The sequence below is a fragment of the Crinia signifera genome, chromosome 4, assembly GCF_055691185.1.
Source record: "Crinia signifera chromosome 4, ASM5569118v1, whole genome shotgun sequence".
NCBI lineage: Eukaryota > Metazoa > Chordata > Amphibia > Anura > Myobatrachidae > Crinia > Crinia signifera.
The window spans coordinates 301,130,841-301,157,442 of record NC_139220.1 but is presented as its reverse complement, the minus strand read 5'-3'; the positions used below and the strand labels follow the sequence as shown (position 1 = coordinate 301,157,442).

The 26,602-nt window shown below is 46.2% G+C and overlaps 2 protein-coding genes across 2 annotated transcripts in view; one reads left to right on the top strand and one right to left on the bottom strand.

Annotated features, from left to right (window-relative positions):
• Positions 1–257: 257 nt before the first annotated feature.
• Positions 258–16,640, bottom strand: RTBDN (retbindin). Its single transcript, XM_083185259.1, has 6 exons — positions 16,618–16,640; positions 14,434–14,587; positions 7,773–7,842; positions 7,559–7,687; positions 2,942–3,029; positions 258–1,269 (listed from the first exon to the last, which is right to left on the bottom strand). The coding sequence occupies exons 2-6, from the start codon at positions 14,579–14,581 to the stop codon at positions 991–993; spliced, it is 714 nt and encodes a 237-aa protein (XP_083041385.1). The 5' UTR covers positions 14,582–14,587; positions 16,618–16,640; the 3' UTR covers positions 258–990.
• Positions 1,769–26,602, top strand: part of MAST1 (microtubule associated serine/threonine kinase 1) — a 101,778-nt gene continuing 76,944 nt past the window's right edge. The window contains exons 1-2 of the mRNA XM_083185258.1: positions 1,769–2,447; positions 8,362–8,469. The gene's annotated coding sequence lies outside the window, so the exon portion shown is untranslated. The remainder of the gene's footprint in view (positions 2,448–8,361; positions 8,470–26,602) is intronic.

The following is a 26,602-nucleotide window of genomic DNA, read 5'->3' as shown; positions in this document are numbered from 1 at the left end:
GCAGGTTTTAGTGATATCCAGGCATCCGCACAGATGGTTTAATCAGAATCCTTCAGATACTAATTAAGTCACCTGTGCTCAAGCCTGGATATCTACAAAACCTGCACTGTTGGCGTGCCTTGAGGACCGTGGTTGGGAATGCCTGGTGTACACTATAATCTGTTTGGTTTGCCGTGTGTGGCCAGTCTCTGATCTAGGTTCTCTGCTTAGACCTGCCTTAACCTTCATAGTGAAATAAGCCTTTTGCAGAAACAGGATTCACATAAATGAATGGATTTATTTTCAGTCCTGCTTTGGTAACAATACAGACAGGTACATTCAGCATAGAATTCTGCTTCCCACCAAACCTTTTCTAATTACCAATGCTTCCTGTTCGCTGGACGCACAGGTAGAAGTAGTGATGGTACGATGCAGAGCAGCAACACGAAAGGTCAGCGGCTGTTTGGCTCAGCTTGTGCTTGTGAAGACTTCTTTCTCCGGGTATGCGGTCCCTGTGTCGACAATCACTAGGTCGACCACCAATGGTTGGTATTGACAGAAGGTTGACACAAGTTTTTCAGTTTTTTTGGGGGGTCTAGACTGACTTGGTTTATACTTTACTATCCAGGTGGGCATAGAATGAGCTTATTATAGTGTGCCGAGCGCAGCAAGGCACCATGCCAGAAGCATGGTGAGTGCAGCGTGGTACACGTATAAGATGTCGACATAGACACCCAAAAAAGTGAAAAACTTGTGTCGAATTTGTGGGTGTCAACCACTTCGACCTTCTGGCGATGGCGACCATTTTCAGGTATTAACCTGATCACTGTCAACCATTAGTGGTCAACTTAGACATTGTCCGTCATCTGTACCGTAACCCTTTCTTTGACAGTTGTCTCAACTTTGGTAACAATCATTGGGTAAAGAGAAGCATTTGGGGGTGGGGTTATAGGGGGCGAGGGAATGGCTTATCAGAGGAAAGTGGTTGATCAGAGCGTAAGTAACAACCCTTTACAGCCCATTGCCACTGCCGCTTCCTCCATCCATATCCATTTGGATATTCCTCTTGCGCAAAGCTCTTCTTAATCTATTATGTGCGGCTTTGTGGTGATAACACTTTTCTGGATAGCCGGATGACCCCTCCTGGGCGGTGTCTAGATCTGCATGGGAGGGGTTCTGTTCAAGACCCACCCCCTTCTCAGGCGGAGTGATGCACAAGCAGTCCTCAGTCATGGCTACAAATGTGTGTTTCCAGACGGTATCGCACAGCTGTTGTCCTGATCCAAACTTCTGTAAAGGGAATCATTAGGATATTTATTAGTTCCAGCACATTCAGTGATCAGGGAAACTGTTTTGGTATTGCTGATAAGGGCTCAATAGGTATTGTCGTAATGCTGCTACTAAATAGAAGATGGGCTTCCGTATCATAGGTGTTAACACAAAAATATAAAGCAGGTAACACTAAATAAAAAAAGACAAATTAAACGTGTGTTGTAATTTCCGTCGTACTTTCGATATAACTTTCAAAATTGTGACCTTTTTTTATTTTCTTACGGTAACTGCTGTAAATGGCACTTTCTAAAACTGGAAAATCTATGGCAATGACCACTATCTCTTAAACTGTAACAGGACCCTGCATAAGGTACATATGCATCGGAGAGTGTGGTCTCACTGATGCTATGAGAACAGCAGGAATTCTGGGTAGCAGCCACTAATGTAGGTCATTGTAAGTGCTGTTGTGAGTTCCATCACATCCAAAAGGTGGATGTGATGGAACTCACAACTACTTAATTCCTCCCATACCCAAGACTTTTTTTCCCTGCTGCTCCTTACCTCTGGAACTTTCTTCCTCTACACAATTTCAAACAGCTCTCAAGTACCACTTCTTCATCAATGCCATCCAGCTCTCATACTAACCCTCTGACCCATAGTCACTGTCTTCCCCCTCTGTGCCACCCCTGTCTCTCTACCCCTCCCTTTTAGAATGTAAGCTCTTATGAGCAGGGTCCTCTTCCCTCACTGATAACATAATCTCCTAACCACCTGCCGCTGATTGGGTCTAATGGCTGCAGCATCAGTGTTTATAAACCTTGGTCACAAGGAACCTTGGGTGGATTAAACTTCCTTTTGTCTCTCTTAATAATGGAGCATAATCTTCCATATTAACATTTGGCTTTCCGAGGCAGACTAATACTATTGGCCAAATGTAATGGCAGCCGTGTGGTATGATAGCCTTACTTGGAGGTTTTTATTTAAAGGGGAAACCACTTACAAGGCAAAACCGTGCCCTTAAAAAAAAAAAAAGCCTTTGGTTGGCATCTTTCACGGCCGCAGAACCTGAAGCTATTACAGCCTCTTTTCCCAGCCCACAGGGTAATAATGACCTGTAGCTGTCCAGAAGGTGAAGAGGTCGGGATCCTTTACTTTGATGGGATAGAATGTCTCTTGCCAGATATTATTCCAATAAGGTAAGAGGATCATTGGTCTAGGATGGGATGGGATAAGTGTGTCTGGCATAAGGGATTGCTGCAGGATAATGAGATTCAGATCTGGGACACAATTTGGGTGAGATTATATGAATAATTCCTACTGCTGCTGTTGACAGTCGGGCGTTTGGTAGAGGCTGGCACTCGGCTGCACACACGTGCCCCTGTGACCATGTCAAACCAGCCAAGCATGTGTTAAAAAAAAAAAAAAAAACAGGGAAACAAAGAAAAACAACTCCCTGGTTACAGAAATCATGCACCGAGGTGGGCGATGTGTTAACAAAGTTTGGCCAGAGAGAAAATGGCGAGTGTTCAATCTTTCATTTTTCACACACAGCCTGTAATATGACAGTTGGAAGTGAGTTTTCTGGCGCTTTATTTCTCTCCGTTTTTATCTCTCTCCAAGGTTTGATTACCCAGCCATTGTTAATAAACCACAGTGGGCAGTAAAATTGACCGATAACTCCCAAACTCACCTGAGTGTATGTGATGCATCCTCTGCTGCAGTTCCTGATGGAGGTTACGCTCCCGGAACATATCAAGTCCTCTCTGCAAGCGTCAAACCTGCCATGACAAGAGAGTTTATTGCAGATAGCATTCCCGTCTCGGTTACAGTATAATGGGTAGACAATGTCTAGGTCAACCACTAATAGTTGACAGTGACTAGGCTGACACTTGAAAATGGGCAATATACCATAGATTGACATTGCCAGAATGTTGACACCAGCTTTAGGCCATTCCTGCCCCATTCACACCACTTCTTTAAACCTGTTTATGCCCTTTTCCACTCCCACAAAATCCTGGGTTATTGCCTGGTCATCCTGGATTGCTGCTTAGCAGAGAAGTGTCCCAGAATCCAATCCGGCTATCAGTGCCGTGTAACCGGGTGACTTGGGTCCCTCTCCCAGCTTATGTGGAGCCAGCTCACTGGCACCTGAATATAATGTAATCTCTAAATGCTGGAGGAGCAGGACGACTGCACATCGGGTACAATGTAAACTGGGCTGGCCCAGGAATAACCCAGGAGGAGCAGTGTGAATGGGCTCTGCCCCGGGTTGGAACCATGTTCAAAAACACTGATTGTACCAGAGATCTTGGTGGAATAGGGATATTACACGGTGCAGTATTTCTGCTCAGCTGGCACATGGAGATTACATCATCTCCAAGCGCCGGTCACCTAGCACTACATAGGCTTGTAACGAGACCCGGATCACATGTTACCTGGCTTCAACCATGGTAGCTACTAGGAGCCTTTCCCACTAAGCTGCTTCCAGAGTTGACTCGGCAATAACTCAGCTGTGAAAAGGGTATATTATATTATAATACCCTGCCATATCATTCATATACCTCCTGGTGTATGGGGACCTCTACATTGTGTATGGTGTCATATTTACATTATTTGTTGCCAGTTTCATATATTGTGCAGCATATTCTGTGGGAGCAACAGTAATAAAATAAACTTAGTATTCTGGGTAATAACTAATGGCTTGGGTACGAGATCCCGGTACTTAGGATGCTGGCCAAAAAAACAACCTTGGCATTCTGCTTTTAAGGATCCTGAAAAGATTGTGGGTATGTATCCTAAACTTCTTCCCATACCCCTTTGATTGTTAAGAGGGGCCTGAGACTAGGATGCCTATGTACCCAGAGAGACAGCTCTCCAGAATAGGAGGTGCTATTCCAAGCACACTGCAAACTGCATACAGGCCACATGGGGTCAGTGATCTGCCAGCCCCATGGCCTTGCCTCCAGGGTGGTGGCATTGCTTGTACAATGTAGGTCTGGGTACATTGGTACGGTATATTTGCGATGCCATGCAGTGTAATAAAGGAACCTCATATATCTTGGGATCTGCTTGTACTGCATGATCCATTGGAGCGCACAATAGTGTGGACACACTAGACCAGGGATGGGGAACCTTCAGCCCTCCAGCTGTTGTTGAACTACACATCCCAGCATGCTCTGCAACAGTTTTAGCATGGCCAAGTAGCAAAGCTGTAGCAGGGCATGCTGGGATATGTAGTTCAACAACAGCTGGAGGGCCGAAGTTTCCCCATCATGATATCTAGAATGATGTGTCACAGGATGGCACTCAATGCAGGTAATTGTTAATAGTCCAGTGCCAGGTACATATGAGAAACATGAAAGCACTTACCCCCTCTTACAGGAAAGGATTGGAACCAGCACACGGATATGAAGTGAAAGAAAAAACGTGGTTTATTGTACAAGCATTATTGCACAACAGACAGCTGTTCACCTGACAGCCGTTTCAACTGCATGGCAGCAGTTTTCATCAGAGGTTACCTCTGATGAAAACTGCTGCCATGCAGTTGAAACGGCTGTCAGGTGAACAGCTGTCTGTTGTGCAATAATGCTTGTACAATAAACCACGTTTTTTCTTTCACTTCATATCCGTGTGCTGGTTCCAATCCTTTCCTGTAAGAGGGGGTAAGTCCCATCATGATATCGGCGTCATCAAGCCCCGCCCCCAGTCTGACAAATACTGGAATTCGCAGGTCTCCGATGCGGAGGTGGGGCTAAACTGGAGGTTTGCCCACCTTTCTAGGGGGCCGTCTGTGGAAATGCGGCTGTATTGGGTCTAAATCTCAGGACCTCAGTGAAAAAGATGTATTAGTAAAGTAAGTAATGCAATAAATACACACAGCTGTGTAAAACCATACTGCACTGCAGGTGGGGCAGATGTAACACGTGCAGAGAGAGTTATATCGCTTCTGATACAAATGCCGGGTTGCAACTAGGATGCTACCCAGGTAATACCCCTTTCACAGTGGCGGCAGGGCCCAGCTTATTGCTGGGTCAGTGACATCACTTGCCACGTGCAGTGCTGGCGCTATGAGACGAGATCATCTAGACCTGGATCTTCCTATGCAGTAAATGGGTGCCAGGCCACATCGACCCGGTTTACCTGTTTACATTAACTGCAACTTAAGTCTTTACCAGTACCAATGCTGCTAGCTAGGTTGTATTCCAGGGTCACTGGACCCAGATTGAGCAATTTCCCAGGTTCATGTGTCCTCAGGTTCAACTGAGATCTTCTTTTCAGTGAAAAAGGGGTATAAGATTGGGGGTCCAAACTGAAATCTAAATTGCAGTGTAGAAAATGGCTAACATTTGTGGGCTACATGAAAAAGCAGCCAGTATTTACCCTGCACAGAAATTATTTCACCCACCTAAATCTAACTCTCTGCACATGTTACATCTGCCCCGCCTGCAGCGCAGCATGGGTTTGCCCAGTTTTTTGCTTTACTTACAAACATGAATCAGGCCTTTAGTTAGATATGACCCTCAGTACAGTCCTCCCATGGGCTGCATTCTACCTACAAGCAGTGGTAATATACAGTATCTCTAGGCTTACCATACTATTACTTTAAACCAGGACACTCATGCAGAGCCGGCCCTAGCCTAAATTACGCCCTAGGCAAGATTTTGACTGTTGCCCCCTAGCACTGCCACTAGTTCCGTCTCCCCTTTCCCAGCACCATCAACCCTCATCATAGCAGTCATCATTTTGGTGTCCCTACCCGCAATATTTTAAATAGAACCAGCACACCCATTCAGTGCCTTTTTTGCTGAAAATTCGTCTTATTTGCATTGTTTTGACCAGCACACACAAGGAGCTTCTGCTGATTAAAATGATATGCAGCATGCCTATATTCTGTGTGCGACTGTGGCTGTACCTGCATACGGAATGCTATGTTACAGTGAGTTCCATGAATACACTATTTCAGATGCAGATACAGCCTCACTCACACACAGAATATAGGCATGCTGCATATCGTTTTAATCAGCAGAAGCTGCTGATGCCCCTAGGCATTCCAAATGCCCTAGGCAATTGCCTAGTTGGCCTATGCCTAAGGCCGGCCCTGCACTCATGGATTATACAGGATCAGTGGCTGATTAAACCATCTGAAATGCAGGCTTGAAGTCAGCCTGCCACGGAACCTGTGTAATTCATTAGTGTTCAGTTTTGCAAGGATAGCATGGTAAGCCTAAGTATATTTGGCCTGGAATATAATGCACTATGGCCCTTATTCAGGTTGACTGTTGGGCGTGAATTCGCACTGGAACCAATGTTTTGCTCATGTGCGGCAGCATTTCTGCGCATGTGTATACACTGGGAGCATGCGAACTCGGCGCAAAATCTGTTCGGCAAGTGCACACTCCCTGCATTTCCAGCGTGGGGTGAAGACGGGCGTGGGGTGCTGGCCTGGGCCATTAGCATATATGAACGCCCAGCGTCCCCATGCTAATGCATTCATGATGCACGTGTGGGGGGCGGACAGCTAACCTAACCGCATGTCAGCTGCCCACCCTATTCCCTGGAGTTCTACAGGCACATGTACATTTGCGTGCGCCTTCACCATCATTTGATGGTCGGCGACCATCGAAAGATAGGGGAGGTTCCCACTGGCATGTGAATAGATGTTTATGTAAAACATCCATTTGCATGCAGGGTGAACGAACGCGGCATTGGAAGGGGGGCGGGCGTACCACCATTCACCGGGGGGTTCTGGATGACTCGTAAGGGTGCGAATTCAACCTGAATAAAGGCCTATATGTGCATGCAATTATCTTTAGAAATATGCTAGGTACACACCAGAACGATGCAGATCGTACGATCTACCTACGATCCAATCCGATTCTGATCCGATTACGATCCGCATCTAGTTGAATGGCTCTTTTTCAAATCCTGACTGCAGCAGGTAGGCGCTGCAAAACAACCAAATGACCTGCGGGGCTGCGCATCGGATCGGAATTGGATCTGAAATGGCCCAAAACATGCCCAATTTACATACAATCGGTCGAGATTGTGTCAAAATCTGGTGTTTTGGGGCCAAATCGTTCTGGTGTGTACCCTACATTACTTACTTTTATATTTGCACAGCTTTTTTCTTTTTAGTTAAAATTTACTTGCACACGATGGCGGCCATTTTGTGTGCCGAACCAATATCTTAGAGAGAACAGATCTGTGTAATAGGGACCAAAGACCTCTGAGTTCCGCCGACGAGAGGATAGGTGCACCTTAAATCAGCATCCTAGTTTGTTACCGTACTGTAATAATATGCGCTTACCAGTCATAACAGAACGTGTTGCACAGCGGCAGCTCATGTAGTCCAGCAACTGTTTTGGGGTGGTCCCACTTAGCAATGTTGGGAGAACAGAGGTACATGCATTGCACGCGGCCCACATACTCCTCACACCTGCAACAGGAGACACAACACGTCAGGATCGTCTGTCCAGGTGGTAATGGTACATGGGAAGGGGAGAACCTCTCTGTTACCTTACCTGGCACTCAGGGGTCCACATCCTTCCCATGGGAAGGGGGCATCTATTTGGTCCTGAGAACAGCAAGAATCTGGGAATAAGAACGAAATCCGCCATGAATATGAGCTATTGATACGATATGCTGGACGCAAATCTACGTCCAGCATCAGCTGCAAGGTGGCTGAGTGTCAGGGATGGTAGCTTGGAGAAGAGGTATCTGTCCCCATAAAAACGTTATGTACAAGGTGGCAATGCTCCAGCCAATCGGCTTCTAACTGTCAATTTACATATTGGAGCTGATTGGCTGGAGCATTATCACCTTGCACATAACGTTCTATATGGGGATAGATACCACTTCTCCAAGCTAGTTCATACATTTACCCGTAAGAGCCTTGGTGGACGTGCAGCATCTCCGGTCCAGTACTATTCTAACCTTACGCGGGAACACACCTGATCTGGCTATGAGCTATCAAATGTTGGAGTGAAAAAATGGGAGAGAGATAAAGTACCCATCAATGGGTTCCTAACTGCCATTTATCAGGCTGTGCTTAGGTGCTGGTTAGTACCTTTTTTCCACACCCACTTTATCTCTCTCCACTATCTCTCCTAGGTTTGGAACATCTTCCCCTAAATAAGGTTGAAGTACGACTGAAAAACACGGGCACATTTTATGAACAGTGCAAGAAATGTGACAGTTTGACAGACATTAGTGTACAAGGTAATTTCAGCTTTATGTGTAAATTATTTTCTATGACAAGGAACTTGGCTTATCCATATGTACAATTAGTAAGTTGCCACAAAATCATTATAAAAGCTACAGCAGTATTCCAGACAATGAAAACTTGGGCCAGAATAATATTAGTAATAATGGTTTAGACAATGGGGCAGATGTATTAAGCCTTAACAAGAGATAAATGCAAGGGTGATACGGAGAGATAAACGTCCAGCCAATCGGCTCCTTACTGACTTTTTTCAAACACAGCCTGTAACATGGCAGTTAGCAGGTGATTGGCTGGATGTTTATCTCTTTATCACCCTTATATTTATCTCTTGTTAAGGCTTAATACATCTGCCCCATTGTGATATAATGCTGCTGCATTACAATGTACCTGAGGCGACATGCATGGCCTGCAGGGAGATGTACAGTACTGGAGGCTGGAAGAGGAGGGAGGTCAGTATGGTAATAATGGAAGACTGACTGAAGATGCTCTGCCAGCAGTGTGATGTGCATATCGCCAATCTTTATAAGACAGCAGGTGTATGTAGTGTGAGCACAGCTTATGAGATGGTAGGTTAGATGGTTTAGAAGATGATCGGGCAGGATGGGGGTGGCTGGGTGTCAGGGATGGTAGAGGACAGTGTAGAAGATGATCGGGTAGGATGGGGGGTGGCTGGGTGTCAGGGATGGTAGAGGACAGTGTAGAAGATGATCGGGTAGGATGGGGGGTGGCTGAGTTTCAGGGATGGTAGAGGACAGTGTAGAAGATAAGGCAGGGTGGTGGTGGCTGGGTGTCAGGGATGGTATATACAATATAGTATAAATGGCACTATAATGGAAACTACTGAGGAGGAGAGGGATCTAGGTGTCACTATTTCAGGGGACTTAAAAGCAGGTAGGCAATGTAACAAAGCAATGAAGAAGGCAAGTCAGATGCTTGGTTGCATAGGGAGAGGTATCAGCAGTAGAAAGAAAGAAGTAATAATGCCACTGTATAGGTCATTGGTACGACCTCATCTAGAGTACTGTGTTCAGTTATGGAGGCCATATCTCCAGAAGGATATAAATACATTAGAGACTGTACAAAGAAGAGCAACTAAAATGGTGCATGGCCTACATCACAAAACGTACCAAGGAAATACTAAAAGATCTTATATATGTATACTTTAGAGTAGAGAAGGGAAAGGGGGGACATGATAGAAACGTTCAACTATATCAAGGGGTTTAACAAGGTACAGGTGGGAGACATTCTTCACAGGAAGAGGAGCAGCAGAACACGAGGACAAGCACTGAAACTAGAGGGAGGAAGATTCAGGGGAAATGTGAGGAAGAATTTTTTTCACAGAAAGAGTAGTAGATAAGTGGAATAGCCTATCATCAGAGGTGGTAGACGCAAATACAGTAGTACAATTTAAACATGCTTGGGATAAGCATATTGATATCCTTACAAAAAAATAGGGATCAAATATGGTTTGAGGTAACATGTTTAAAAAAGGGGCAGACTAGATGGGCCAAGTGGTTCTTATCTGCCGTCAAATTCTATGTTTCTATGGTAGAGGACAGTGTAGAAGAGGATAAGGCAGGGTGGGGGTGTCAGGGATGGTAGAGGACAGTGTGGAAGATGATAGGGCAGGATGGGGGTGACTGGGTGTCAGGGATGGTAGAGGACAGTGTTAAAGATGATAGGGCAGGATGGGGGTGGCTGGGTGTCGGGGATGGTAGAGGACAGTGTAGAAGATGATAAGGCTGGGTGTCAGGGATGGTAGAGGACGGTGTAGAAGATGATAAGGCAGGGTGGGGGGTGGCTGGGTGTCAGGGATGGTAGAGGACAGTGTAGAAGACGATAAGGCAGGATGGGGTTGGCTGGGTGTTAGGGATGGTAGAGGACAGTGTAGAAGATGATCAGGCAGGATGGGGGTGGCTGGGTGTCAGGGATGGTAGAGGACAGTGTAGAAGATGATCAGGCAGGATGGGGGTGGCTGGGTGTCAGGGATGGTAGAGGACAGTGTAGAAGATGATCAGGCAGGATGGGGGTGGCTGGGTGTTAGGGATGGTAGAGGACAGTGTAGAAGATGATAGGGCAGGATGGGGGTAGTTGGGTGTCAGGGATGGTAGAGGACAGTGTAGAAGATGATAAGGCATGATGGGGGTGGCTGGGTGTCAGGGATGGTAGAGGGCAGTGTAGAAGATGATAGGACAGGATGGGGGTGGCTGGGTGTCAGGGATGGTAGGACAGTGTAGAAGATGATAGGGCAGGGTGGGGGTGGCTGGGTGTCAGGGATGGTAGAGGACAGTGTAGAAGAGGATAAGGCAGGATGGGGTGGCTAGGTGTCAGGGATGGTAGAGGACAGTGTAGAAGATGATAGGGCAGGATGGGGTTGGCTAGGTGTCTGGGACGGTAGAGGACAGTGTAGAAGATGATAGGGCAGGGTGGGGGTGGCTGGGTGTCAGGGATGGTAGAGGACAGTGTAGAAGAGGATAAGGCAGGATGGGGTGGCTAGGTGTCAGGGATGGTAGAGGACAGTGTAGAAGATGATAGGGCAGGATGGGGTAGTTGGGTGTCTGGGATGGTAGAGGACGGTAGAGGACAGTGTAGAAGTTGATAGGGCAGGATCGGGGTGGCTGGGTGTCAGGGATGGTAGAGGACAGTGTAGAAGATGATATGGCAGGATGGGGGTGGCTGGGTGTCAGGGATGGTAGAGGACAGTGTAGAAGATGATAGGGCAGGATGGGGGTGGCTGGTTGTCAGGGATGGTAGAGGACCGTGAAGAAGATGATAGGGCAGGATGGGAGTGGCTGGGTGTCAGGGATGGTAGAGGACAGTGTAGAAGATAAGGTAGGTTGGAGCTTCTGTGTGTCAGGGATGGAAGAGGACAAGTTAGCAGATAAGGAATTGGAATCTCTTTGAGTAGAAGTGAATATAGATTACTAAAGGAATAGACAGATTGGAGGAGCTGCAGGGTGGATCAGGTGTGGGAGAGAACATGACCGAATACAGATGTATAATGCTGCAGATTAATATTTCATAAATTAGTTTCATATAATACAAGGAACTTTGGAGAATTCCAGTGGGTGAAAGCAATGAACACCTACTGGCTTTGAAAAGTGCTGATTAGTTAATTTACATTGAAAACCTGGTATGAGAACTAATCTTGACAATTAAAAATGATGGACAAAACTATTAGTTTAATAATGTTTTCAAATTGTCCAGAAGACCACGGGTGATATTTAATAGGATGAGAGCTTCAGAAAGTGAGAGATTTGGAAAGAATGTTCCAGGTTTTTTAAAGCGGCAATCCAGTTAGATTTTGAAGTGTAAATGATTGCTGCTTTAAAAAAACTGGCGATTTCTTACCACTTTTTGAATCTCTCATCCTATTAATTTTCACCCCACATGTTTGTAGGCGCTGGAGAATGATGTAAATGGAAATATGTAGATAATAATATAGGAAGAAAGCTCTGAAGGCCAGTGTAATTGTGGAAAGGAAGACTAGGAGAGAAAGGCAGAGAGATTCTGGAGCCCATGTACAGTAAATCTTGATATAAAGGTGGTTGGAGATGCTGGAACCAGTGGAAAAGCAGTTATGAAGATACATTTTGGTATAGAGATTGTGGAGTAGTTCTGAAGGCCAAAAGGCCAAATGAAGATGCTGGTTGTCAGGGGAAATGTAGTTATGTAGCTTTCCTGGCCATATGGAGATGTCGTAGGTCAGTGTAAATGCAGTTATGCAGGCCGCTACCGCTTATTTAATTTAGATAAAACTTGAGTAAAATGGGTAACACCACTTTCGTGGATGAGGAGCTACAGCCATGGATTTACAAAACTGATAGTGTGCGACAAGAACGTGAGAGTCATAGCCGTAGCTAGTGTGGTGTAACATAATTCCTGTGCATAAAACTGTCCCCCCACCACCCACAATTGCTGATAGGTGTATGCGCCAATGCTGCCACCACTGTCTATTTACCGCCCAATGCAATGTATATAGTGTTCATTTTAGCACCCGCCTGGGGTGTCGCTGTCTGCTGTAGTAGTGCTTCTAGCACAGTGTGGTCTGAATATCAGCACTGATATGCAAACCAGACCTGTGGTAGAAACACCACAGCAGACAGCGACACCCCAGGTAGGCAAGAGGAACTGCATGGGTTTTCAAAGTTGGCGGGTGCTAGAATGAACACTATCATAATAGGGGGTGGTGCGCCTTGCTGGAGTGCCAATACTAATATACATTACACCTGTCAGCGCTGTAGCAAGTGACCATCGATGGTTGCCACCTATACAATAGATGACCATCAATCGTTTCACCAACCGATGGTCATCCCTTTTCTTTGACTAGCCCTTGGGCCAATCACAATCTGGGAATAGGGCTTTGCTGGTTTTGGGGGCAGATTTATTCTCCATGTCCCAGCACCTCTATGGAGGGAAACCATCTGGTTCTCCCACCATCTATTGCAAAAATATTCGGCATTAGCCGGAAGCCATCGATGATTATGAATCATCGATGTTCAAAGGCTATCCCTTCGCCTGGCTCCTGCAGTGAAATCCGGTTTTAGCAGCCTAACTTACTGACCTCCGTGGCCTTACCCGACTGGCGACTGCCATCTGTAGACACATCAACTAAGTGCGTGCTGTATTGCATATTGGAAGGGAGATAGCAAGAAGGGGCACTACTACTACTTTGTGGCATAATGTATAAGAGGCACTACTACTGTGTGACATAATCTGTCTGTGGCACAATTACTACTACTGTGTGGCTTTAAGTGTACGGGGAACAGCTATTGCTACTCTGGGGTGTAACGTGTGAGAGGGCACTACTACTGTGAGGCATTATGTGTAAGTGGCACTTCTACTTTGTGGCATATTGTGTAAGGGACACTATTACTACTGTTTGATGTAACATGTATGGGGCACAAATACTACTACTGTAACCATAACTACTACTGTGTGATGTAATGTGTATGGGGCACTACTACTGGTGCAACATGTACAAGGAAAACTACTGTCGTGTGAGGTAATGTGTATGGGGCACAACTCCTGCTACTGTGTTGCCTAACATGTAGGCGCATTACTACTACTGTTTGGCATTATGTGTAAGGGGCACTACTACTACTGTGTGACATAATCTGTACGTGGCACAATTACTACTACTGTGTGGCTTAAAGTTTATGGGGAACTACTACTACTGTGCAGCATAATGTGTACGGGGCACAACTACTGGGGTGTAACGTGTGAGGGGGCACTACTACTGTGAGGCATTATGTGTAAGTGGCACTACTACTACTTTGTGGCATATTGTGTAAGGGACACTATTACTAATGTGTGTTGTAACATGTATGGGGCACAACTACTGCTACTCCAACCTAATGTTTACAGGGCATAACTACTATTGTGTGTTGTAATGTGTACAGGGCACTACTAATACTACTGTGTGGAGTAACATGTATGAGAAAAACTACTACTATTGTGTGATGTAATGTGTATGGGGCACAACTCCTGCTACTGTGTTGACTAACGTGTAGGGGGCACTACTATTACTGTTTTGTGTAAGGGGCATTGCTCTTACTTTGTGGCGTACTATGTACTGGGCACTACTACTACTGTGTGGTGTAACAAGAATTGGGGGTACTATTGTGTGGCCGTATCCCTACCCTGTGAGACCACACCTCTTTTTGGGAGCATGTGGTGTCCCTTTTTAAAATATGCGGGAGGGGTGACCCTAGAGTAGTAGATACTGCTTTGGTTCATGTGATAACAACTGCAATGGCCAATAATGATGAAGAGGAACAGGACTCCTCTCCTGCCTTGTTCCGCCACCAGTAGCTGAGTGCCAAATTTCTGCTTCTAGTCCAATTTTGTCACCCACATGTTAGGTTATTCCTTACCTATGCCAGGGATCAGACACCATCTGAGCAATAGAGGACCATTGTGTCTTATGTCTTACCCCCTAAATTCCAGGTCATACTCACGGCTTGAATACTGCTGGCACTTCGTCAGCCCGGGTTCTGCACTGGCGGCCTTCTTCTGTTGCCGGTCTACAAGACAGCTACCTGAAGAGCCACTAGTCAGGGAGAATAGGAGGAAGGAGGAGAGGAGAGGAGCTAACAGCACAGACATAATATCCTATAAGGGGAAGAGAGAGAATTATAATTATCATTTGATAGAAAAAGCCATAGCATTCCATACTTCCTCTTCCTCCTCCCCCAATAACACCTCAATATACCAACTCAGCCCAAGAACATCTTAATAAAGAAACCCAGCTCCTCATTGCCCTAATGCCCCTGTAACATCTTCTTACAGTAACCCAGCTCCTGAGCGTCTTATTACCCCTGTAACACCTTATTACAGTAACCCAGCTCCTGAGCATCTTATTACCCCTGTAACATCATATTACAGTAACCCAGCTCCTGAGCGTCTTATTACTCCTGTAACATCTTATTACAGTAACTCGGCTCCTGAGCGTCTTATTACCCCTGTAACATCTTATTACAGTAACCCAGCTTCCGAGCGTCTTATTACCCCTGTAACATCTTATTACAGTAACTCTGCTCCTGAGCATCTTATTACCCCTGTAACATATTATTACAGTAACCCAGCTTCTGAGCTTCTTATTACCCCTGTAACATCTTATTACAGTAACCCAGCTCCTTAGCGTCTTATTACCCCTGTAACATCTTATTACAGTAACCCAGCTCCCGAGCGTCTTATTACCCCTGTAACATCTTATTACAGTAACCCAGCTCCTGAGCGTCTTATTACCCCTGTAACATCTTATTACAGTAACCCGGCTCCTGAGCGTCTTATTACCCCTGTAACATCTTATTACAGTAACCCAGCTCCTGAGCGTCTTATTACCTCTGTAACATCTTATTACAGTAACCCAGCTCCTGAGCGTCTTATTACCCCTGTAACATTGTATTACAGTAACCCGGCTCCTGAGCGTCTTATTACCCCTGTAACATCGTATTACAGTAACCCGGCTCCTGAGCGTCTTATTACCCCTGTAACATCTTATTACAGTAACCAGCTCCTGAGCGTCTTATTACCCCTGTAACATCTTATTACAGTAACCCAGCTCCTGAGCGTCTTATTACCCCTGTAACATCTTATTACAGTAACCAAGCTCCTGAGCGTCTTATTACCCCTGTAACATCTCATTACAGTAACCCAGCTCCTGAGCGTCTTATTACCCCTGTAACCTCTTATTACAGTAAACCAGCTCCTGAGCGTCTTATTACCCCTGTAACATCTTATTACAGTAACCCAGCTCCTGAGCGTCTTATTACCCCTGTAACATCTTATTACAGTAACCCAGCTCCTGAGCGTCTTATTACCCCTGTAACATCTTATTACAGTAACCCAGCTCCTGAGCGTCTTATTACCCCTGTAACATCTTATTACAGTAACCAGCTCCTGAGCGTCTTATTACCCCTGTAACATCTTATTACAGTAACCCAGCTCCTGAGCGTCTTATTACCCCTGTAACATCTTATTACAGTAACCAAGCTCCTGAGCGTCTTATTACCCCTGTAACATCTCATTACAGTAACCCAGCTCCTGAGCGTCTTATTACCCCTGTAACCTCTTATTACAGTAAACCAGCTCCTGAGCGTCTTATTACCCCTGTAACATCTTATTACAGTAACCCAGCTTCTGAGCGTCTTATTACCCCTGTAACATCTTATTACAGTAACCCAGCTCCTGAGCGTCTTATTACCCCTGTAACATCTTATTACAGTAACCCAGCTCCTGAGCGTCTTATTACCCCTGTAACATCTTATTACAGTAACCCAGCTCCTGAGCGTCTTATTACCCAACGTCTTATTACAGTAAACCAGCTCCTGAGCGTCTTATTACCCCTGTAACATCTTATTACAGTAACCCAGCTCCTGAGCGTCTTATTACCCAACGTCTTATTACAGTAACCCAGCTCCTGAGCACCGTGTAACGTGTTGCTGCATATTAATGTCGCTCTCTGTACACATCACTGTTGCGTGGCAGCCTGCAAACACTTTATCCCTCAGATTAGCCCTCGGATGTATTTATATACAACCTTCCTCCTGTAATACCCACATTGGTACATTGCCTGCCTGTCGGTCACACGTACTGCAGCGTGTAGCATGTATTCAGCTTTGCACTCCTGTTGCACATACCTTAATAATAACAGTCACCTGTTGCTCAGCTCCATCTGTATTCTGCCTCCTCTGCAGTCTGACAGCCCGTTACTGCATTCCCATCCCAGCTGAGTCAGAATAATCTCATCACTTTGTACAGTTACCCTGCTGTGCCGCTTCCCAGCCTCTGCAGCATCCTCCCCGCTCCTGTCTGCCTGGCCTCCCCCACCTCCCCACTTGTACCACCCGCTGCCCTGCCATGCTTTGGGTCCTCTCACCTGTGTTGTGTTGCTGGGCCGCAGATTGTCACCTGGTGCAGTCGCTGTGATGTGTTCTCTCAATGCAGTGATTCTGTATCTAAAGATTTCCTGCAACCCCCCTCTCATCACATCCCTTTATCTCCTCCTCCCTCCTCCTCTCACTGCCTCCCACCGGACCGGTCACTTCGAGCTAGCAGCTCCACAGAGACTAAGTCTATCAATTCACCTCCATATACATCTGACCAGTACAGAACATCTATCTATCTATCTATCTATCTATCTATCTATCTATCTATTGCATGCTATTTGCAGATTAGAAATGATACTGTTCTAGCTGGTATTATCAGTAACAGCACATGTATCTGGTATTGACCTTTTGAAGTTTTTGTTATTTATTATTACGGTGTATTTGTATACCACCATCAGTAAAACGAATCAGATTCCACTTCTCATTTATTTAGCACCTTCTAGAAAATAATAGATAGGATCTGATTGTCACATGATGTCGGCTCCAGCCCCCGATTCGCAGGCGAACGGCCAGCATAGAAGTAAGTCCAGGTGGAGAGTTTGTGGGCTAAAAACTGTCCCAGCTCAAGGTTAAAGTGCATTGAAGTGTCATTCATTTTGACAGGCTTTAAACTAGTTACTTCTTCCAATATATAAGATTTTCCTCCGTCTTAGGCAGTAATCACAGTGGCAATATCCCAGAAGACAAAACGATACTGGATTAGTGTATTATAATTTATTCCAATTATGCATAAAAGTTAAACATATACCGGTACTTAAATAACCATACTTAGGGCGGGATGTACCAACCGGTGTTTAGGGGATGAAATCCTGCTAGATTTTATATTTGCAAGCCATGCTCCAGGCGATTGACAGGAAGTAAGTGCCTGGCGGCGGATACTGGCCGTTTAGTTGGAGCGCTAAGAAAAATGCAGGTGTGTATAGGAAAATGCTGGGAGTCTCCGGTAAAACGCTAGACGTGCCTGAGCGTTTTAGGGGAGGGTGTGGGACATCAAATCCAGGCCAGATATGCCTTTCTTTATCACACCGCTGAGTAAGTCTCTGGCCGCTGCAAATTATTACTGAACACAGGCTTTTGACCAAATGTTGCCGTGAGCACAACCCGCCCTTACTATACAAAGTGTCCTAATATGATCGAAAAGGGGGTATTCCATCTGTGCCTAGGGAAATATTGGCACTCACCTGTTCAATGCTGCCATTAACGACCGCATTATAGGCTGTCAGATCCAACTTTTGACAGCCTTTCCTGTTCTATCGGAATTGGTTGCGGATTGTTGAATTAACCGCCGTTTCGACATTTTAAAAAATTTAATACCAACTGTCGAGTTAGTGTGGGCTCCGATGAAAACAGCCCAGGATTCCGACTGTCTGGACATTCCGAGAGTCGGCATCCCAGATTACCCGAAATGTGGGCAAATAGTAAAGATTGGAGAACTCCCAGGTGACCAGGCAAGGTGTGCCACCACCATCTTCCAAATAGGTAGGTGATGTATCCAGGTTCTCTAATCCCCCACCATCTCCTTTCAACATTTAGTACTGTAGGTCTTTCTCCCTGTACCTTAAGAAGAAACCATTGCACCATTATACCACTCCCGGACTAAGCCAATGAAACAATGGAAACTCTCACTTTATTATCTACATGTGGCAGGAGAAAGCGAGATTCTTAAAGCTTGGAAATGTTGTTCTAGTCTTCCACTATCCACTTTGATATGTTGTACATTCATAGACTCTTTCCTAGGGTTTTCCAACAATGATCAATGGTTTTTCCTCCGATGGAGGACCAGGAGATGATGTTTCCCCCCCCCCCCCCCCCCACCCCCCACTGGCTCCTGGGGCACAGGGTTTAGCCTTGCCCCTGGAAGTCTTCCAAGCCCTGCTCCCATTGCTGATTGGCCTGTGAACATTTTCCATGCCCTACTTCAAGGGGGTGTGGTCAGCCCGATGTGCAGGGGTGGTGGTCATGCACCCTTGAGTATATAGAATCCTCATGGTGTTGCTATTGAGTGCAGGAGGGGGTGTGGCAATACAATAATGTGGGAGTGGCTACACATTACCTGGTGAAATATTTTTCTCTGTCTAATGCTGTGTAGTAAAATTTGCAGGAGGATAATCCAATCAATGAAGATGCTCTGAAGCTGGAAACCTTTTGGTGATTAGTTGGCTTTATAACCTTGTACCAGCTCTGTCGTCATGGGGAGATGATGTCATACTGAGTGGGCTGGAAGCGAATCACATTAGTGCAGAGACCATGCTACCACTATGACCTTGTGCCATTGACACTAGCCGCGGGTGGCGGGCCGTGGAAAACGCAGGATTTTCAGAAGGGGGTTTCCAGAGGGGCGGAGCAAAGCACGGAGATGGACACTTAGGTGACCCAGTATATGCCGGGTCAGTTAGAGTATTATAGATGGACCAAATGTGTGTGTGTGTGTGTGTATATATATATATATATATATATATATATATATATATATATATATATATATATATATATATATATATATAATGTGAAAGATACCCAGCGCAAATCAGTCCCAGAGTGTCCAAATTATCAGGCTAAGTCCATAATCTTCCCATGTGTGCAGCTTCAAAATAGGGATCCAACCACGGCTCCCACGGAGTATGCTTGTAAAGGAAAAAGAAAAACTTCCCAAATGGAAAGGGCGGTACAGCAATACCAGGCGTCGATGGAAAACCCGACAGCAGTGATCAGTTGCGGACGGAGCACCGGACAGCAAATACCAGCCACGACTTCCACAGGATACAGCGGACCAAAGCCAGGACGTCTACAGCGTCAGGATAGAGTAACCTCTATCCTGACGCTGTAGACGTCCTGGCTTTGGTCCGCTGTATCCTGTGGAAGTCGTGGCTGGTATTTGCTGTCCGGTGCTCCGTCCGCAACTGATCACTGCTGTCGGGTTTTCCATCGACGCCTGGTATTGCTGTACCGCCCTTTCCATTTGGGAAGTTTTTATTCCTTCATGTTTTTACCTATGTTTGTCAGCTGTATATCAGTAAAAAATTGTACCTACCTGTTGCTGACTGGTGCGCTTCAATTTCTTTTTCCTTTACACACACACACACACACACACACACACACACACACACACACACACACACACACACACACACACACACACACACACACACACACAGGCGTCAACAGCAGTGAAGACCCCTGGGCATAGCAATGTATTGGGGCCCCTACCGATCCTCCAGCAGTAGGGGTGGGGGAAGCTTTGATGTCCCCCGGGTGGTAGGGGGTATTATATCAACCGCTCAGCATGTAGGGCTTGGATCAGTGATTTCCACTAATTACACCTTTACTGCACAGATGGGGGGAGATGGGGTGGGAGAAGGGGGCCTGATACATAACTTCTAGGGTGGTAGAGGATGTTTAATATGCAGAGGAGGGGTGTATAGTGGAGTGGGCTCCTTATTCATAATTTTCTGGTGGGAGGACAGCTTGCTTAACTGCAGATATCTCCAGTTCCCGGAAATAGATTTCTTAGATTTTAATGGAATTAAAAACTAGAGAATCCCACCTACCAAATGGTATTGGGGACTAGGGGATCAGAGTTCAGGAGGCAGAGCGATCTGCCAACGAGTATATAAAACTACATACCAGGTGTGGAGCTGGAGCAGTAACCAGCTGCTGGAAGGCTGATATCTCTGGTTCTGGGCTCAGTAGAAACAAGCTCCTAGTGTCCATCAAAGGGGGAGAGTCACAGCTTTTGGAATGTACCCTCAGAAAAACTCTAAGTCAGACAGAACCTGAAATATCTGACTGGGAATGTAATTAACAGGCTTGGATGGGGACCACTGCTTTGAAGTTAGATATCTCCAGTTTCCAAGGGCCGATTTTTAAAATTCTTATACCCATGGAAAGAGGAGACCCTCAGCTTTCAGCCTAGGGCCCTTGGACTCCTGGGGGGTTTCTGGGTACTCAGAAACCCCCCCTGCGTGCGCTACTGGCGGTGGGGTGGTGGTGGTTTTGGGGTTCGGCCTGCACCTGGATTTGCCCTCAAAAGTGATGACTCCAATTAGCCGGCTCTTCTGCAGTGACAGGACCCGGGTGTTGAGGTGTGATAATCTCTCGTCCTCTCATCATCTCTCTTTCTCACACATGCACAAACACAGAAGGTAGCAGACTAGTTTTCAAAGCTTTTACTTTGAGCGGGCTTACTAGTATTGTGTGGAGCTTGAGCCCAGCAGATAACACCATTTTCAAATAGCATTAGGCATTGTCGCGTAAAGCTTACATTCTGCAATATTTACTGGGAGTGCGTCTCGATGGATTCCTCCCCGACAATGGCTGCTCCCACATGTGTGGTCTGATGACGATACATTCGCAGTAGCGCAGCCGGCCCCTGAACGACAATGTAAAACAATCGTATTAGTCATCGCTTTTTAAAGAACCCGAAAATGAATCATTTGTCCCCTTAAAACAAAAAAAAAAGTATTTATTTTTTTCATTATGGAAACAAAATTGTTTGTACATTATGTTCTTTGTAAAACAAATTGTTTTCTTTTTGTTGTGTGTGTTTTTTGCAACTGTCAGCAGAGATCATTGTATTTGTAGCACTTTACGTTATGCGCACAGAGCAACAATGTGACTGAATGGGGGAGAAGGACGCTGGCATCCGATAATACCGCCATAAAAATTACTATTTTGCAGGATGCTTCGAAAACAGATGAGTGTGCGACTTATTGCTGTATGAACTCTTTGTAGTGCTACATTCACAAACAGCTTGGGTGTTACAAGAAATAATGTAGACCTTACTGTAGGGGTTCCCCAAACGTTCATGAATCACAGCTCTGTGGAGTATCAGCATTTATGTCTCCGCACCCCTAGGCCAAATTAAGTCAATTACGCTTGTGTCATACTTGCCTACTCTCCTGAAAGTTGATTCTTCAGGCACATAAGAATGGCCGCATCTCCCCCATCCCACCTGGGATTGGGTATCTCTGTGCTGAATGTTGGGCGTGGCCTATAGACAATAATTTACATAATTAAGCACCACTCCCTACATGTGGACCCAAGCATTGTGCCATTTTGGGGGCAGGACCAAGTGATGTGCAGAGCAAAAAGAGGGTGCGCTTAATAATCCTATATCCCTATAGATTGTAAGCTTACAGCAGGGCCCTCCTTCCTCCAAGTCTGTCTGTTGTTACCCAGTTTGTCTTATCACTGTTTACTATTGTAAAGCGCAACAGAATCTGCTGCGCTATATAAGACACTGTAAATAAATAAATAATAAATGAATAAAAATAGTGTAGGCTATAAATTTAAAATAATAATGACATTTAATCAGCATATATCAAAAACCATAAGATAGATATAAAAACTGACAAAAAAAGCATGCTCAGTCAATAGGTTATAAAAAGGTACATATAGTAAGTAAAATAGTCACCTGTAACCTCTAATCCTGGATAGTCCAATGGAGCAATTGGTAGTTCCCCAAAGTAGTGTTGAGCAAAGTCTGTTTAGGAAAAGTAGGGTCCAGATACCTCAAGTGGGTGGCAAGGTGGCGTTCTTCCGGTGAGATGGCAGATTGCAGTGTGGTTGCACCAGGCTGGATATGCCGGTTTCCCTTGGGCCAATCGCTGCACCTGATGGCAAATTTAAACCCTCCCCCGGCGAATGCCGCAGGGAGCCAGGGGAACAGCGGACGGCAGGGAGATTGAAGCCTCCCTGAATGCGTCGGACACTGTGGGGGAGAAGTAGGCCTGGCGGGGACACAGGCAGCAGAAGCTGCTCCCCCCCCCCCCCCCCCCCCCCCCCCTGGAGAGCTGACAGGGGAGGCGGTGGAGGGAGCGCTGCGCTGGTCCCGCTCCATGCACATGTAATGAGCCGGACCATGCGCAGTGAATATCTAATGAGCGGCTCCCCGCCCCCCTGCTGACGTCATGTAAAATAAATTACAAATTCAATATATATTCATGTAATCCAAATAGCGCGCCCCTTCACAGAATAAAATTACTGATTTTTTTACACCAAAAATAAATAAAAAATAACCATTATTTTAAAAGATCACATTCCAGTTCACCTTAAAAAGATGTCGGATGCAAAACGGTGAATCATGGCAAAAATCCTGCTGAAAGCAGTTCTCCATCCCAGCAGTGAATACACTCTCGGCGAATCACGGTGAAGCCCCCATTGAAATACACCAGCGAATTGCAGCGAGCATGAAACGGAGAACTGGCCGGCATTCATTGGTCGCTTTCAGCGAGTGAACATTGAATACAGTGAGTATCATTTACGGAGAAAAAAAATGCACTGTTTCGCTGAAAAACAGCCCGGCTCACCATTGCGCTTTACCTGAAATAGGTCGACATGGTTGACGTCGACAGCGTCGGATGGTCGACACAAGCATTAGATCGACAATGGGAAGGTCGACCAATTTTTTGGTCCTGAATGTCGACACAGTCGATATGGACACCAACTATGTATACACTGTGCTCGCCATGCTTCGGGCACGGTGGCTCCCACCACGCCGTGGTGGATGGTAGGGCATGAAATACCGCCTGTCGGCACATGTCGGCACAAAAAAATAATAAAGAAAAACTCATGTTTGACCTTTTAACTGTCGACCTTCCCATTACTGCCTCACAGCATTGAGGTGTAGAGTTCGATTCCCAGCAATCCTGTATCTGTGTGGAGTTTGTATGTCCTCTCCGTGTTTGTATTTCCTTCAGGTGCTCTAGTCTCCTCCGACAATTCCTAAATACACTAGTAGGGTAACTGTGGGCAAATGTTCCCTGTACAGTGCTGCAGAATTTGTGCTATACAACTACCTGGTAACAACATTGTTATTATTGTTTATTTATATGGCGCCACAATGGTCCTGCAGCGCCAGACAATACTCAAATGAGCAGAAACAAAGATTTAAGTCACACGTGTTGGTTATTTGGATTCTGATTAAAATGTGACTTAATGTAGTTAAGCTGTCTTCTAGAACTGTTGTGAATGTTGGTGACATCAGGGTTTATAATGAGAAAATAACGCTATGAAACGCAGAAATGACAGAGAAACTTCTTGCTACAGTCCTATGTTACACATTTCACAGATCAAGACTGCCACCTGGTGGCCATATGTGGAAAAGCCACCAGTAGTATGTGTAATCTATACATATAATAAAACTTTAGCGCCGGGTACATACTAGGAGATCAGTTGATCTGCAGATGTATCTCTGGATGGATCGGGCAGAGTCTTCTCTGTACACACTGCCCAATCCATAGTCACTGACTTTGCAACCGGGCGAGCGTAATTTGCATGGATCCGCCCTGTTTAGACGTCAATCACCGCCAGCTCCTGGTATGGGTGGTCGCCCATACACACAGCAGAATGCGCCAATCTATCTACATTGGCTGTGTTGTGCAGCCGATGCTATATGTTTGTAAACAATGCTGTTGGCAGACATATTGCTGGTACACACCGGCCGATGGTTCAACAATATATTGGCCGTTCAATTGAAGGAACGATATATCGGCCAGTGTGTACCCAGCTTATGAATTGTGTCTGTACATAGATTGTTTTTGTTAAATATATTTCTAGAGAGCCATCTAGTGGCTGCCGGTGTGCACATCACTTGAATTCTCCCCATAGAGGCTTTATTAGGGTATATACATTCCTATCAGAATATATTTGGGCATGTGTGGTGACCTGGTGGCCGCACAGTCAGAGTGGCGCGGCAGCTTTCTCTACCAACCTCCCAGCTCTCAGCATGCTGATTGGTGGAAGGCTGGAGCTATCCACCAATCACAGTGCTGACAACTGTTCACTGTATGGAAGCTTGTGGCAAGGTTATTAGGGTCAACAGTCATGAGGTGGATTACTATTGGTCGACAGGGTATAGGTCGGCACAGTCAAAACATCAACACAAGCAATAAGTTGACATGAAAAAAAGCTCGATATGAGGTTTTCATGTTTTTTTGGTGTCTAGGTCGACGTGCTCTGCTCACCATGCTTGGCGTGGCGCGCGCAGCGAGCCCTTGAGGGGTGGCGGTACGCGTCCTCTGACTTTTTCATACCCCCACTATCCCCATCGGCATGCAGCTGACTTTATATAGTGTGGCGAGCCACCAAGCCCGAAGCGTGGCGAGTGGCCGCGGAATAAATGTGAAGTAATCCGCGTCCCCTCGCAGGGCTCGCTGACCTCGCCACACTTCGGGCTTGGTGGCTTGCTGCGCTCGCCACACTGTCTTAGATCAACTCGACGTGGATAGTGGGGGTATGAAAAGGTCGGAGGACGCGTACCGCCACCCCTCGCGGGCTCGCTACGCTTTGGGTGGCCGATGATAGTGGGTGTGGCGTTAACAATGGGGGTGCATTTAACATAGTAATCACCCATCAGGGTGCCTGTACAATAAAAAATCGGGTCCAATTTGGTCGCATCGCATGCAATCGGATCGCATGCGATGCGACCAAAACTATGTCGTACGATGGAAATCTTGGGCGCCCTGATAATACACAAGTACCAAATTTTTCATTTCAACCTTTTCCACATTGACCTATTGCCCGTGTCGACCTTTGTTCATGTCTACATAAGGTATGTCGACTTTTTCATGTGTTGACCAATAGTGATTGACCTGGTTGACTGTCGGGCCTTATTACTGTCCACCTGCTGACCACATCCCTGTGGAGATGCCTCAGAGACGCTAGCTAGGATTTTGTTTTTTTAATTGGCTCTCGTGAACGGGTGAGCGGAGACCTCAGAGCCGGACTGTGGGCCTTTTTCAGGTCGATTCGTTCGCATGCACATTAGCACACACCCGTGCGAACGGCAAATGCACTCACTATGCAAAGCTACGCCCATACCACATGCGAACGTGAGTGTATGCAACGGTTCCCAAGTGGGAGTGTCTAATACTACCCACACACTTGCATGTGCGCAAGCTCAGCCGCTGTGTGAGCGTATGAACATCCTCTGTGGGTGAATTCATTCGCAACCATGGGCGCCGGAACGGGGGGGGCGAGGGGGCAACTTGCCCCCCCCAAAATTACTGAGGCGCTAAAGTACCGTGGGCCTGTCTGTGTCTTGATGTATGTGTGAGGTCTTTTCTACACTCACATATCCTGCAGTGCTATGCGCGCTGGCGCCGCTGCGCTGGGTCTCTCCATCCGTCCTCCCTGTCAGACTCAGTCCCCTCCCTGCCGGCCGCCCAGCGGTGTTTGATTGACACTTACAGTGTCCGACGCCGCGGCCGCCCGCCCCCTGCTGCTTCAGCGACGAGCGTCGCATGGGCATGGCATCCAGCATCCAGGTCCCCAGCGCGCTCCAACCCCATCCTGCTGCGGCCAGCGTGTCTGCCCTGCTGTGTATGGGAGGGATCCAGGCAGCAAAACAAAAAAAGTAAGTTGAGGAGATCTCTAAACTTGCTCACAATTTGAGTTAATGTACATTGGGGATGTATTAAGTTATGGGGAGTGTGTGAACAATTGATGTTCTGGGCATATGAGTGGTGTGGGGACATGTTCTGGGCAAATGAGGGTTATAGGGACATGTGCTGGACATATGAGGGATGTGGGGGCATGTGCTGGACATATGAGGGATGTGGGGGCATGTGCTGGACATATGAGGGATGTGGGGGCATGTGCTGGACATATGAGGGTTATAGGGGCATGTGCTGGACATATGAGGGATGTGGGGGCATGTGCTGGACATATGAGGGTTATAGGGACATGTGCTGGACATATGAGGGATGTGGGGACATGTGCTGGACATATGAGGGTT